Consider the following 14216-nt stretch of genomic DNA (forward strand, 5'->3'; position numbering starts at 1 on the left):
CGCGGATGCAATAGTGGGTATATACATGATAGTTGTGTTTAGTAGCAGCATTACATAATAGTAGTGCCATACAATAGTGGCATTACATGATAGTGGTGCCATACAATAGTGGTATTACATAATAGTGGTGCTATACAATAGTGGCATTATATAATTGTGGTGCTATACAATATATATGCACTACACAATAGTCATTATGTACACGAAAAATTGGCAATCTTTCATTGGAGTTCTTGCACGGCAAAGTAGGCTTCACATACGCCTTCTCTGGCTGCCTCACAGATGCACAAGAAAATAAAAGACCCTATGGCCAATAAGACAAGAAGTTTAGTTTGAAAAAATACCTTCACATCCTGTGCAGCAACTGACGTTTGGAGATAAAATATTATACATCTATACTACATATACACGCCTGAATTATAAGCGAATGAAATCAGCCATTTCCAGGTTTAATCAGTTGTGTTGTTGACCCACAATATTACCTTCTGATGAGCTTAGGGCTGAGACTGGCTGGATTTTTGCGGTAAACATAGAAGGTATTTGTGTTATCACGATCAGTCGCAACTATGGGCAGATTTAGTGATATTCGACTAGACTGCCCTGTGTTACACTGAGTTACAAATACTACATTACAAATGACAGTGCATACTGTGCACCGGAACCTGTGCTATTGACAGTAATACAAAGTGAGTCATATAAAACAATACTACAGGTTAAATACACGTATATATATATATATATTACAAGCAACATCCATTCATCCAGAATTAGGTGCATGCAAGAACAGTCATGGACGACTTACATGTATATGAGCACAAGCCACCATGTATTTATCACATTAACTGACAAGTATTGGTACTACTTACAGCTGCCTCAAATGCTCTTCTCAGAGTAGCCAGCTCATACAGCACACAGCCCAGTGCCCAGATATCACTCTTCTGTGCATAAGGCTTACCCTCACACAGCTCTGGGGAGATGTAGCAGGGGGTGCCAACAACCTAAGAACAAGCACCAAAAAAACATTTTCTACTATGCCACCATTCAGTGATAATCATCATAAAATGAAATTGCGCCAAACTCTACGTTTTAGCTACATGCAAACTTTGACCAAACTGGTTATCATTGGATGGTGTAAACATAGCTATTAAATGTTTACTGAATATCATTTATCAAAAACTTACAGTATAGGCTTTGCTTTTACTACTCAGCACTTTGGAGATTCCAAAATCAGATATCTTGATAACATTCTTCTTTTTGTTGAGTAGAATATTTTGTGTTTTCAAGTCTCTACAAAAAAAAATCCAAATTACAAGTCTGCTATACTTACATTACTGATTACAAACTGCTACAAATTGCTAGTAATGCTGAGAGGGTCTATGTCCCTCAGGGTACTGCCGGAACGTACCCTGGGCAAGGTCCGGTATACCGGAACGTACCCTGGTACTATTTAATATGCCAGACCGTACCTCGCCTACTCCACTAACGAGTCTACTAACGAGTCTACTACGAGTCCACTAACGAGTCTAGGGAGTCGCCTACGCCTACTCCCTAACCCTAACCGGCATATCAGATAGTTACCAGGGTACGTTCCGGCAGTACCCTGGGGGACATATACCCTATGAGTGCTAGTAATCTTTCATCACAAAAACGTGTAATTGAACAATTTCAATATTTAGCTCAATATTTTTGCCAACATCAAGGATGTGTCGGAAAAGGTTGAGGGGAATGCAATCTGAAATACAATCTAGGCAACTCATTTACTGATATTCCATAACATAAAACCCATCTATTTAGCTAGGTATCTGCCTAACTACCTACTTATTTACCTACCCGTCTCCCTGCCTGCTTGCCTGTCAATAACATATATACCTAGTATCACATGCATGTTGTGGCGGTTAAAAGCTGTAACAAGGCAGGCTCAAATTTCCATATGAATTTGTTGAGGTTGTGGTATGAGAGAAAGAGTATATTTTTAAGTGAGTCGATTGGTGACAGGAATAATGACTATCAAAATGACAGTCATCTAGGTTATAACCACATAATTTTGTGATTTAATGGTGTAGTGGATCGATAAACAAACCTCTAGAGTTGGTCACCCCCCTCACACAAACACACCACAACCACATTCTTGAATATATAGGGCACTCACTGATAGACCGGGATATCATACAAATAAAGTCAATGAAGTCTATGCATGACTGATTCTATGCAAGTAGGCACATGTTGCACGAACAGCTACTCTAACACACAGACATATAGTCCTAGTGAAACATTCTGGTAAGACCCTCACCTGTGTAGAATTTGCTTTGAGTGTACATGCTGCATTGATAACAGCATCTGCGAGAAGAACCTGAGGATTTCTTCTTCCTCCAACAAGTTGTTTCCTCTCTGTTGCAGGTAATCAAATACTGTCCCACCTAGACTTACAAATTAAATTACATAAGATAAATAACGAAGCAAAATGTAATAAGAACTCTAAAAGGGTGAGGCAGTTTCACCATCTTCTTGCCTTAAAGATACTGTCCCATTACACTTCATTATCAATAGGGACCTCATAATTAAAGCAGGTTTCATGTGATTAAAGTAAAACGAATATTAGAGTTGAATAAACATAATCAAGCTAGTCATATTCCATGGTCACAAATAAGTAAGCTTATTATTTTCTATAGAACACAGTATAGCAAATAAGAGAAACTATACCTTCAGCATACTCCATGACTATCATCAGTGCTTTATCTTCCAGAAAATTTTCATAATATTCAATGATGAACGGATGATCAAGCATTGATAAAACCTTTACTTCATTTAATGCAGCCTGTCGTTCATCTTTTGTCATCTGTTCAACCGGTATCTGCTTGATAATGATCAAGGTATTATCCGCAATCCTTTTACAGAGATGAACTGTTCTGTAAATTAGAAATTAATAAAAATGATCATTAAGTGACTACATTTAATTGACGTTGAAAAGTCAAAGTAGTTCCAACAAGTTCTAAAACATGCAGAAACAAATGAATACATTGCTTGAATATATAAAAGTAAAATACAACTTGGGGAAAAAAGCAAACCACTCAGTGATGCCACAGCACAGAATGGAACTCATCGCATAGGCTGGTATGGTACGTAGATAGCCTACTATAGGTACTAACCCATATGCTCCTCGTCCGACGACGCGTATCTTTTCATATTTCTCCATCATGAGCTATCTCTTATGTTTACTGTAATAACAAATATGGCGGCGACCTTATAATCTGCAAGACCATTATTACTTGTATAAAACAGATTATGCCAGGCGCTATGATTATGGTTAGATTTAGAGCTAGGGTTAGCAGGCTTAGCCTTTAGGGTTAGCGTTAACATTGCTTAGCCTGACCGGCCAGGCTATGACTATGAGAATAACGTCAATACAATATACATATCCATCGGTCTTCTGACATATATGACCATTTCTTGGAGCTAAGGAGTACTACACAGTACATCAGCTAGGGTTACCTCCTACACATTTACGTGGATGCCACCTGTCCCAATGACAAGTGGGTATGGGGTAGGAAGTGCATACTCGCAGCTAGGGCCTGCATACCTCCAAAATCCCATTGGTTGATACAAATCACGTGTCTGAAACTCCTGTTTTAATAAAACTTTTATGGTGCATTGTGACACTAACCCTAATCCTCACCCCTAATTAAAACTTAATTAAAAAAATTAACTAGATTTGTATCAACCGATGGGATATGGGAGGTATGTAGGCTCTAGCTGTGAGTGAAGTGCATCCATGCCAGGCCCGGGGGTAGGAAGGCGAAGGGGTTACGTTAGAACTATTCAACTAAAGCAGGGGTTCTTAACCTGTGGCTGTGGTCCATGGACTCCTTTGGGATGCGTGGATGGGCCTAGGGGGTCCGTGAACCCCATTGTATGCAAAATGTTGCGTTTGTGTGCTTATGTGCATTTCACTGGGGAGGAATCCGTAGCTTTCACCAGATTCTCAAAGGGGTCCCAGACTCAAAAAAGGCAATAACTAGGCCTACTGTCTGAACTAAAGAGTAAAGTTAGAACTTAGGGTTAGGCTTGTTTTTTAGGCTACAGTCCAGATCTGAGATCATGTTACAGGCTACATGATATCAATATTATCATATATTCGGCGCCATGTATTCTTCTATTAATGCATGGTAACTGGTAGGTGACACTGATATGATGATACTGGTACTGGTAGCAATAGTGATACACATACTGTCATACATAGGAACCTCAATGTTTACGATTTTTTCTACTGGAAGATGCCATCTTTGGTTCCACAGGCACAAGTAAAAGCTTAAATTACACCAGTAAATGTTTGTCTCTGAATCAAGACTGCTACATTAAAAAGTTTGCTAAATTATTTTAAATAACGTTTATTAATTTTTTGACATATAATTGTTTTTTGCTTGTTAACTATTGTGAGGTAAGGATATTAATTATTATTGTTACTAATTGTTACTTATTGTGTGATATGTGGCCATCCGAGTTGTTAGTGCTGCCCCCTAGCGAAGGAGAAAAGTTTTGAGAAAATTTCGAGTTCCCCCAAAAGTGAATAAAATGGGGGTAGCAACCAGTTCATATAATGCATACTTTAAAGAACAAGATGTAACACCAGATAACACGAAACAATCAACATTCGACCCAATGCTGGGATTCCCTAATGGCAGAAAAGAGCGAGGTAACAAGACTGTTGTTGTAACTTGTGGTTAAATTTAGCTGTAAATTAGACTTAGTCAATTATGCGTAGCTGAGCCTGTGACTGAGTGTGAAACAGAACTGACACAGTTCTAAAATTGGATGACATTCAGCATAAAGCTGCGAGATGGGTTTCCAAAAAACCATCAGTATCATGACAGTTCTGATGTTGTTTTGGCTGAACTTGATTGGCCTCCTCTTCGTGTCTGCTTGCTCCATGCTAAAGCCTAAACTTAATATAACCTTTCAATTTCACAAAATTTGTCATGGTCAGGTGTAGCTCTAGCCTCTAGTAGTAGTAGTAGCAGTTAATGAACGCGGGCTATAGTGCTAGAGCTAGGTCAGGTGAAGATTGCGCTGATTGGCATTTGCCATTTCCTCTTGCTTAATCAGTTAATGAAGCCAGTTCCGAGACATGCGTCTAAACAGAGGAATAGCTCCGACCTGTGATTGGAGGATAAAAATAGCCGGTATAGCCGCGCGTGTATTACTATTAGCCATATGGGCTCAGGGATAGAGAAGATGTCCAGTCCTATCTTATCAACTAACATCATCCTATCCAATCACCGTACTGGACATTATCTCTATCCTTGAACCAGCCTATGAGCAATACTGCGCGTGCATATTTGCTAATTAATTAGACTAATCGTGCTTCAATAGACTCAAAATTCACAGAGATTAAGGCTAATTGACATATGTCTATAACAGCTAAAATTGATTGAAATTTAACTCAAATCGTTTGCTCTATATGATAGTTAGTACACGTTCCTACCGGTCATAGCATAATAGCGTATGCAGCGGGAGTGGGCGTGGTCTATTTTTATCCTCCAATCACAGGTCGGAGCAATTCCTCTGTTTAGACGCATGTGTTCTGAGAGTTCGTTGCCCACGATCATCTGAGCGTAATCATCGCTTTGGAGACGTGCCATCTTCAAAGAATACCTAAAGGTTTAGCTTCTTTGTCTCTGTCATTCCGTATTGGAATTCTCTCCCGGCTTCCTCTTTAGTTAGTTGCAAACTTGAGACTTTTTCTACTGCGATTTGCAGTGTTGATCTGATTATTTGATCAACTTTGTCTCTTTTGTTGTTCGATATAGTCCCTTGGACTTTGAAGACTAATATTTAAGAGGTTACACAAACGCACTCAGTAACACTAACAGTCAGTAACACCAATGTCGATGATCAACTACTACTATACTAGTAATATTAGTAGAACTAGTAAAATAATAATAGTATTCTATTGTAACACCATGGACATATCAGCTTCCATATACCCCAAGGAGCTAGATAGTAGATATCATATACCCTACAACTCGCACAACAACCAGTACACCTCTGCACCCCCAGCAAAGTGCAATGCAAAAGTGGTAGGTCTTTAAAGAGGAGGCAGATTGTGGGGTGAAGCATGCATCAATAATCCCATGTTCATGAAATCTGTTCGCTGTGCTATCAAAATTATAACCAGCAAAGTGCCATATATAGCAGTTCAGCCACAGGCTAACCAATATCTTAGTTTAATTGGGGTGGGACGATTCATCTATATGTTTCATCTATCTATATATACAAACCTGGACTATACGCATATCGTTTGACTATTTACAATACAGTTGTCGATAATCTACTGAATAAAATCCATATGATTTAGTCGCATAGTCTCACCACAACATGAAAGAAAAATGACATAATTCACAGACTCGACGATATTGGTTTGTGAGCATTCACATGAATAGTGAAGTACTAGTTAAGTGTAGTTTGCTAGATGGTTTCCAGTGAAAGCTTGTTTTCATGCTTGTTCTTTGCAACATTGCAGTTATGATAGCAACGCAGGAGGAGATGGAGGCGAGTAACATATTGTTGGAGCAGCGTGACTACTGTGCTCACCTCCTGATTGACTGGAAACGATGCAAGCATGATAACTTCCCCCTCGCCTACAAATGCAAGCATGAAGGGCATGTCTATGAGCTGTGCCAATTTGATGAGTAAGTGGTATATATATACACACGCACATATGTATATATATATATATATATATATATCAAAAATATATATATCAGGGGAAAAATTCCTTTTTTTTCACGGGAGCTCTTTTTCAAAAGTCTGTGGAAAAAAATAGCTCTCGTCAATAATTTTACGGGAGCTATTTTGAGCCTGACGGGAGCGATTTCGGAGGTTTGAAGAGCGAATCGCTCATCGTTCCCGTCTATTTTTTACCCTGATATATATATATATATTTCGTATTTCAGACGTCAATTATTGTTATATTCTAGTACGTGTATTGGCTGCTAAACATGCCTTAGTTTGGTAATAAATGAATAATTGCCATAAGTTTTACAGAGTTTGTATAAATGATTTGCACACCCGAAAATAAGAGTGTCTGTGTGTCATGTTGAAACTTGTATGGAAAGTCAAAAACACACTACTTTCTAAAGTTAACCTTTGACTTCGAATGTTACAATGGCCAGCATTTGATTGGTAGCTGAAATCTGTAAACTAGCTATGTAATAGAGGTTACTAAGTGCAGAGACATACGTAGAAATTGCCTTATTCATTCATTAATTTCATTTTATTTCATTCTAATGAAATTTTAAAAACCAGACATCTGGCTACAAGGACACCCCATCCCCACCTGCATAGTCCCATCACTTTCATCAGCTCATACCTATTATCCTAGCCAGGGAAGACTTTGATGGGGGCCTGAAACAGGCTTCCGGCCTGTAACAGGCTATGCCAAGAGGACGTGGAATGGGAGGGGGGGGAGTTGGGAATTTTTCCCAATTTCTGATTGTTAGTCAACTAACTTTGCCAATTACTTGCTGATAATCAGTCATTACTGAATGATAATGACAGTGTTAGTGACGTCACAGAAGCCAAATTACAATTCAGTTTGTATTAAGTGTTGGAACCTCTGGTAGTTAGCTGTTAATTCATACATACTATGAAGATGATTTTTTACACCTCGTCTGAAACTGACATCACAATGGTCTCACGCTCAAAGTCGCTGACTGCTTTCTAAACCGTCACCATATTTTTCTCTTTCAGCTATGTTTTGAGAATGAAGGAGTACGAGCGAGAGCGACGACTACTAAAAAGGGCAAATCGAATTCAAGCGAAGGATTCGTCTGAAAGCTTAGAAGAGTAGTGACCATCCATAAATCTAGCTAGCTTTGATAGACTGGACGTTCCACGGCACAACAGATGTATGCATATTTGTTGGGAGGGGCCATCCTGCTGTTAATTAAAAGTGAAATAAATTGGGCAAATATAAATATTGAATTTATTTAACAATTTAAAAAAAAACACCAGTTAATGTGCATCTCCTTGCCACATCTTGCTCCAGCGACATCAATCATTTGTGTTTTCTAATACAGTTAGTATGTTGGTTGGTTGCTTGCAAAGTAATGCGTTAATACTTGTCAGTGCCCACTACACTGCGAATTTGTTCTTTACGTTTGTACTGACGAGTCATCTTAATAGGAGCTTGCTATGTTGGCATCAGAAAATTTCTGCTTGTGGCATTATATGCAGAGGTCCCCATGCAAGATATAGCCAATAAATATAGCTGCCACTGCATCATAGGAGATTACGAATGGATGCTTGGAGTATATGGATTTGTGGACTTTCAGATAGTGAAAATTGCGTTTGTTCTTTTAGATTCAACTGTTTCAATAAAATTATTAAAAAAAAAAATTAATTTCTGATGTTTAAATATTATATATAGATCGTAGGTGTGTGGAATTAAACAGGCTACCTGGCAAGATTGACAGGCCTGCTTTAACTAATCGGTGTTGCAAGAAGATTTAAAGCAATGCTTTGCAACAAAGTGCACAAAAGTGTGATGGGGCTTATAACAGTTATACATTTAAACCCCTTATGGGTTACAGACCAATTACTAGCAATTATTGTTTGATATCGCATTTTTCTTGAAGTCGGTGTGCTTTGATTAACACTTAACCGAAATATGAAGAAGAATGGTTTATACAGGGTGTTTTCAGGGGGCTGTATGGTGTAAGGTCGCCAGATTCCCCCATACCAATGTCAATATTATTACACGGACAATACAAGCCAAGGTCAACTTTCTAGATACGCCTCTAATATATATATATATATATATATACCACAGCATGTGTTAGTATATACTTATGGTTCTATTACGGGCGTGTGTGGAAGGTTACACTAAGTTTACCTTTCCACCATCATATGCATCCGGGACGCGTTTGCGTAGTGATTGGTTGCGCGGCATGTGTGCTGCCGCGGGCGTGAAAGACGCTCGGATGTTGCTTGCTTAGTCATAGATGTGCGAACCGAGGGCGTCGATTGGCGCTCTGGCAAGCGTGAAGGAGGGCCCGACGCGTGCAGCCGACCGCGTGTCCGCTTACTTCTCAAACAGACGACAAGCACATAGGTACGATCCGACACGCTGAAGAGTTCGTCTGCAATAGACGATATCTGATTTAAAAATGAAGACAAAGATCATCATCGCTTTACTGTTAGTGTCCCTCGCCAGCGCTGCTAGGGTAAGTAAAATTAACAATAGGTTCGCATAATTTATGTATGTGTTATTACGTGTATTGGGCAAGTACATGCTGAGATTATCATTATATGCTTACAACTTTTTGGTCGCTATATATATACTATAATTTTTTTTATCCCCTTTTAAATATATAACATATAGTACTTAAATGTATTTTTTAATTTAATTATGTGTGTTTGCGCGTTTTTCTCGTTCGTGTAGTTGCATCATCATGGACTTGGTAGATGTAAGGTCTGGCTAGATGGCTCTATACTCCGCACTAAATCGGTGCTAAAACTGCACAGTCATTGCATAATGCAGTTTGCACACTCCATTGATCATATTAAAACAAATTTGGTTCCACATCGTGTATATTAGAATATCGTGAACGCAATGACGCCCGCTCTTATTTCTGCTCGTTAGCATATGCGACACGGCATTTGAAGTAGTAGTCAACATTTCAGAGCGTGCGCTACATTATATTGAGACTCTGTCTTTAGGCGAACGTGATCCACGGGAACCTCTCTATACCTACACCAGTAACCCGAAGGTCACACAGGGCGGTTATATTAGAAGAAACTCATACGATATGGAAAACCATAATAATGACGCAATATCTATAACAGTCGTCATCACGAACTGCTGACGTCATAAACTATTATCTTCCATAGTTTCTCTCTTAGAGGTTTCTCTATGGTATATGCACAACTTATATTGATTAATACCAAATTTATGTGATCACATAATTATATATGTTATTAGTTGATTCAAATATGTTATACTTTCTCGATCATCGAATTAATGCTGTAAGTACGTGCATACATGGATAATTAAAGTTGACTTAATAAAGTCGATATATATTGGTAGCTGGTATTACCTTCCGCATTACAGGTATATCGTGTGAATTAAGTTGTATTCAGTATATACATATAAGCAAAGTGCACAATATTCTAGCGGTAAACGAAAATCTCACTGTTGTTTTTAAACATTGGCCCTATATATAGCTTGAATGTGCGATGTGTGATTGCCGCCTGTAACTATATAACGACGCGGATCAACAAGGCAGGAGGAGGTCTACATAGCTTCCATAATCATCAACAATGTGATGGCTGCTGCGTAAAAACAAGTTTACGTGCATTCCGGAACAGTGACACTCGGGAGTTACGTGCGCGCAGTCTTTTCTTCCGGCGAGCGAAAACTGGTTATGGCCTGCTTGGCAGTATATTTCGACATTCCCCGCGTGATGAAATACATAGCTTGCGCGCGTACAGCATCAAAAACGCGTCGTGTCGCTTAGATACTGTAAATAACTTGAAAGGTATATGTATAGCCTTTAGGAACGCCTGTCCGGATCATGATATATATATATATATATAAATATGATAATATATGATAATATGTATAAATATTGAAATATATATACAATTGATTCGACGGTATATATATACCACCGAATCAATTGTTGTCGCGATAAAAGGACGACCGGGTCTTGTTAATTCATGGCTGGATGCGAACGTACTATATATACATATATATGCCGGGGTTAGCGACTTTTTAGCTGCTGTTCTTCTTACATACACGGGCGTTAGCAGGGGGCGTAAGCCAGGATTTTTCAAGCTTGTAGGCCACGATATCTGCGGCGGAGCGCCACCATCGGTTGGCGAGGAGCGTCACAAGAAAATTTCTGCTTACAAACCGCCGGATGGCCGGAAAACGGCCCTTCCCGAGTGTTCATTCTGTTCCGCTGGCTCTTGCCTAATATGAGACCACCTCAATTCAATATCACTTTTAAGCCTTAAAAAACAACGAGTTTAAAATAGTTTTACGAACGAGCTTAAAATGTTAAAAAACTGACAAGATCCGGCATACCTAGTCTTTTTCGGCGGGTAGAGGTTGAATGAAACGCGCACGCGATAGAAATGACAGCCTAGGACAGGGAAGAATAGCGGTCAACCTAATTTAGCCATATTCTTGCTACGTTATATTTCAATGTTTTTCCTTCAGGTCTAGACTCTTAAACTCGATCCAGCAAGCTTATGGAAATTTGAATTATGGGTGTTTTAAAAAAAAACGATAACTTGGCCAAAAAAGTGTAGGCCGGCCTACAGTGCCAATACAGACTGATACGCCCTGCGGATGTCGCATGTCTGTGGCGGACATTGTGCTAAAATATGTGTGTTGCTAGGCCAATCATGAGTTGCACCGGCCGGGCGCCCGATTTTGACGCCCGGTGCATGGTCAAGTTCTTGGTGACACGGTAAATGCCGCGTTCACGAACTCATCTCTGACACGTGCGCTCTGTCTTTCTGTTCTCCCCTCCCCACTCTCTCTGCCCCCCTCTTCTCTCTCTCTCTCTCTCCTTCCTCTCTCTCTTGTTTTCTTCCCCCCCCTTCTCTCCCTCTCTTCCTCTCCTCTCTCGTTCTCATCTCCTCTCTCTCTCTTTCTCTTCTCTCTCTCCTCGCCTCTCTCTCTCCTCCCTCTCGTCTCTCTTCTCATCTTCTCTTCTCTCTCTTTCTACTCTCTCTCTCTCTCTCTCTCTCTCTCTCCCCCCTCTCCCTCCTCTCTCCTCTCTCTTCTACCTCTCTCCCCTCTCTCTCTCTCTCTCTCTCTTCTCTCTTGCTCTCTTCTTTCTCCTCTCTCCGCCCCCTCTCTCATCACTCCCTCTCTCTCTTTCTCACCTCTCTCTCTCTCTCTCTTCTCTCTCTTCTCTCTCTCTCCTCTCTCTCGTTCTCTCTTCTTTTATACTTGTCTCTATTTCGCATATTCAATCCTCCCATTATTTATCTCTCATATTCTATTTGTCACATATCTATCTATCTATCTATCTATCTATCTATCTATCTATCTATCTATCTATCTATCTATCTATCTATCTATCTATCTATCTACTATCTATCTATTTCTATCTATATCGATCTAATCTATCTATTTATCTACCCCTCTTTCTCTAGCTATCTATCTATCTATCTATCTATCTATCTATATCTATCTATCGTTCTTTGAGTACGAAGTCCATATAAACAAATAATAAAATGTCTAGATAAGCTATATTTGTATTATGCGGCTTTTTTCCTTCGGTAAGAAAAGACACGATCATTCGTTCTTGCCCGTATGTACGCAGATTCCACGGACGGTCCCGACGCAGAATGACCTTTTTTCCTTTCATGAAGACAACATGCAGCTTAAAGAATTGCACAGCAAGGGCCGCGGGCGTTCACTTGGTTAAATACACACATATGCACGGTCTGCTGTTCGGCTTACAGTTCGTACAGTAAAGACCTTCCGCGGGGTTGGCCGAGCGTGGGTGTCGTAAGTGATGTATGTACGTCCGCCCATACACGTCGCGCAGGCTCGCTCATATACTTATACCTGGTAATTCGAACCGTATATATCCCCGACGGCGGGTATAAACCTGCCCCGTACGTAGCCCTGTATATGCCGCCGACTGGTAATCGTCAGTTACCAGCCGTGTGCTCGTGAAGGGATATTATAGCTTGATAGTATTATGTATTTATAGTTATATATTATTCTCATAAAAAAGTTTTTATTGGCGCAGTAATTAAGTATCGTATATATATATATACGTATATAGTTTATATATATATAGGGTAGACACTGTAGGGGTCATGGTAATTACGTAACGGAGATGCCGCCCCGTGTGAACCGATGAACGATATATGCGATACCAGTAGATTTTTCGCGATAGGAAAACAACCAAACAAAGAGAATATGTGTGATAGTTTTGTATATAACGCTAGAAAATAGTGCAGAGTGCAAGATGATTTAAATAAACTGGAATTAGGATAAGAGTCGATAGGCAATCAGCGTACATCAATAATCAAGCGCGCGGCATGCGTTTGTGATACGATACAGATAAAAAGATTATATTATAATAGGTATAATATTAGACAGTAGCGATATTGTCTTTATTTTCGCGCCACACTTTCTCGGCTGCCTCACACTGTTTACAAAGAAACCCCCTCTCTTCCTAATTCCCTAATTTACTATCCGATAACCGACATACAATTGCCGACTGTTTGATCGTTAAACAGAGACTGCATTATACGTATATATTTTATCTTGGGCGGAAAGATAGCAGGTCAAGGTAGGATACAGTGCGGGAAAAACACGCCGTATCACAAACAGGTATAACGTGTAAGTCTAGATGTTTGACACATCATGCACCCTTCTGTCTTTCTTTCCTCTTCCCCCTCTTCATCTCCCTCTCCCTTTCTCTTAGAAGAAGAGGGTATAGGTTGACAGTGAACGGGCTCAGACAATATATGTATTTAGCAAAAGGTATGTGCGAAATGTATTTCTACTGTGACGTGGTGTCTTACCATACCACACCCCGTTTTTTTAAGCCTTTCTTCAAACTATTGGTGCAATGAGTGCGGGCTGGCGATGTTATAGTCTTATTGCCCTGCCTCCACTAGCGGATCAAATAGAACCATTACGAATGCAGTTAAAGCATGATCTCAATAATGTTTTGTAGGAACATCATCCCCGTAAGAATAAGCTGAAGGACGTAGACGGGAAGCATCATCATAAACATCATGGTCATAAGCATCACCATCAGATCCAGGTGCAGTTGCCGCAAACAGATGTGACGCAGCCAGAAACACACAACCTCGGCTACCAGGGGGAGAAGCCGACCAATTTACAAATCCTCGGCCACGAGGGGGAGAAACCGACCAATTTACACAACCTCGGCCACCTGGGGGAGAAGCCGACCAATTTACAAATCCTCGGCCACGAGGGGGAGAAGCCGACCAATTTACACAACCTCGGCCACCAGGGGGAGAAGCCGACCAATTTACACAACCTCGGCCACCAGGGGGAGAAGCCGACCAATTTACACAACCTCGGCCACCAGGGGGAGAGGCCGACCAATTTACAAATCCTCGGCCACGAGGGGGAGAAGCCGACCAATTTACACAACCTCGGCCACCAGGGGGAGAAGCCGACCAATTTACACAACCTCGGCCACCAGGGGGAG

At 40.3% G+C, this 14216-nt stretch overlaps 2 protein-coding genes across 2 annotated transcripts in view; one reads left to right on the forward strand and one right to left on the reverse strand.

Annotated features, from left to right (window-relative positions):
• The window catches only part of LOC106805279 (serine/threonine-protein kinase Nek8-like), a 28543-nt gene extending 24683 nt beyond the window's left edge, over positions 1-3860 (reverse strand). Inside the window, 6 exon segments of the mRNA XM_014806816.1 lie at positions 866-998; positions 1182-1287; positions 2291-2417; positions 2701-2906; positions 3147-3215; positions 3841-3860. Coding sequence (XP_014662302.1) covers positions 866-998; positions 1182-1287; positions 2291-2417; positions 2701-2906; positions 3147-3196 — 622 coding nt within the window. The 5' untranslated portion in view covers positions 3197-3215; positions 3841-3860.
• Positions 3861-4494: 634 nt separating this feature from the next.
• Positions 4495-8394, forward strand: LOC106805292 (NADH dehydrogenase [ubiquinone] 1 beta subcomplex subunit 7-like). The gene is made up of 3 exons (XM_014806830.1): positions 4495-4690; positions 6518-6686; positions 7747-8394. Exons 1-3 carry the CDS (start codon positions 4570-4572, stop codon positions 7844-7846), a joined length of 390 nt encoding a protein of 129 aa, XP_014662316.1. The 5' UTR covers positions 4495-4569; the 3' UTR covers positions 7847-8394.
• Positions 8395-14216: the final 5822 nt, after the last annotated feature.

Source organism: Priapulus caudatus, unplaced genomic scaffold, assembly GCF_000485595.1.
Source record: "Priapulus caudatus unplaced genomic scaffold, Priapulus_caudatus-5.0.1 Scaffold108, whole genome shotgun sequence".
Lineage (NCBI taxonomy): Eukaryota > Metazoa > Priapulida > Priapulimorpha > Priapulimorphida > Priapulidae > Priapulus > Priapulus caudatus.

Bases quoted from the DNA above. Each gene is read 5' to 3' on its own strand.
- LOC106805292 (XM_014806830.1), top strand. From the start codon at position 4,570: ATGGGGGTAGCAACCAGTTCATATAATGCATACTTTAAAGAACAAGAT. The intron at 4,691-6,517 runs GTAACAAGACTG...GCAACATTGCAG, and splicing joins TAATGGCAGAAAAGAGCGAG to TTATGATAGCAACGCAGGAG. The intron at 6,687-7,746 runs GTAAGTGGTATA...TTTCTCTTTCAG, and splicing joins GAGCTGTGCCAATTTGATGA to CTATGTTTTGAGAATGAAGG.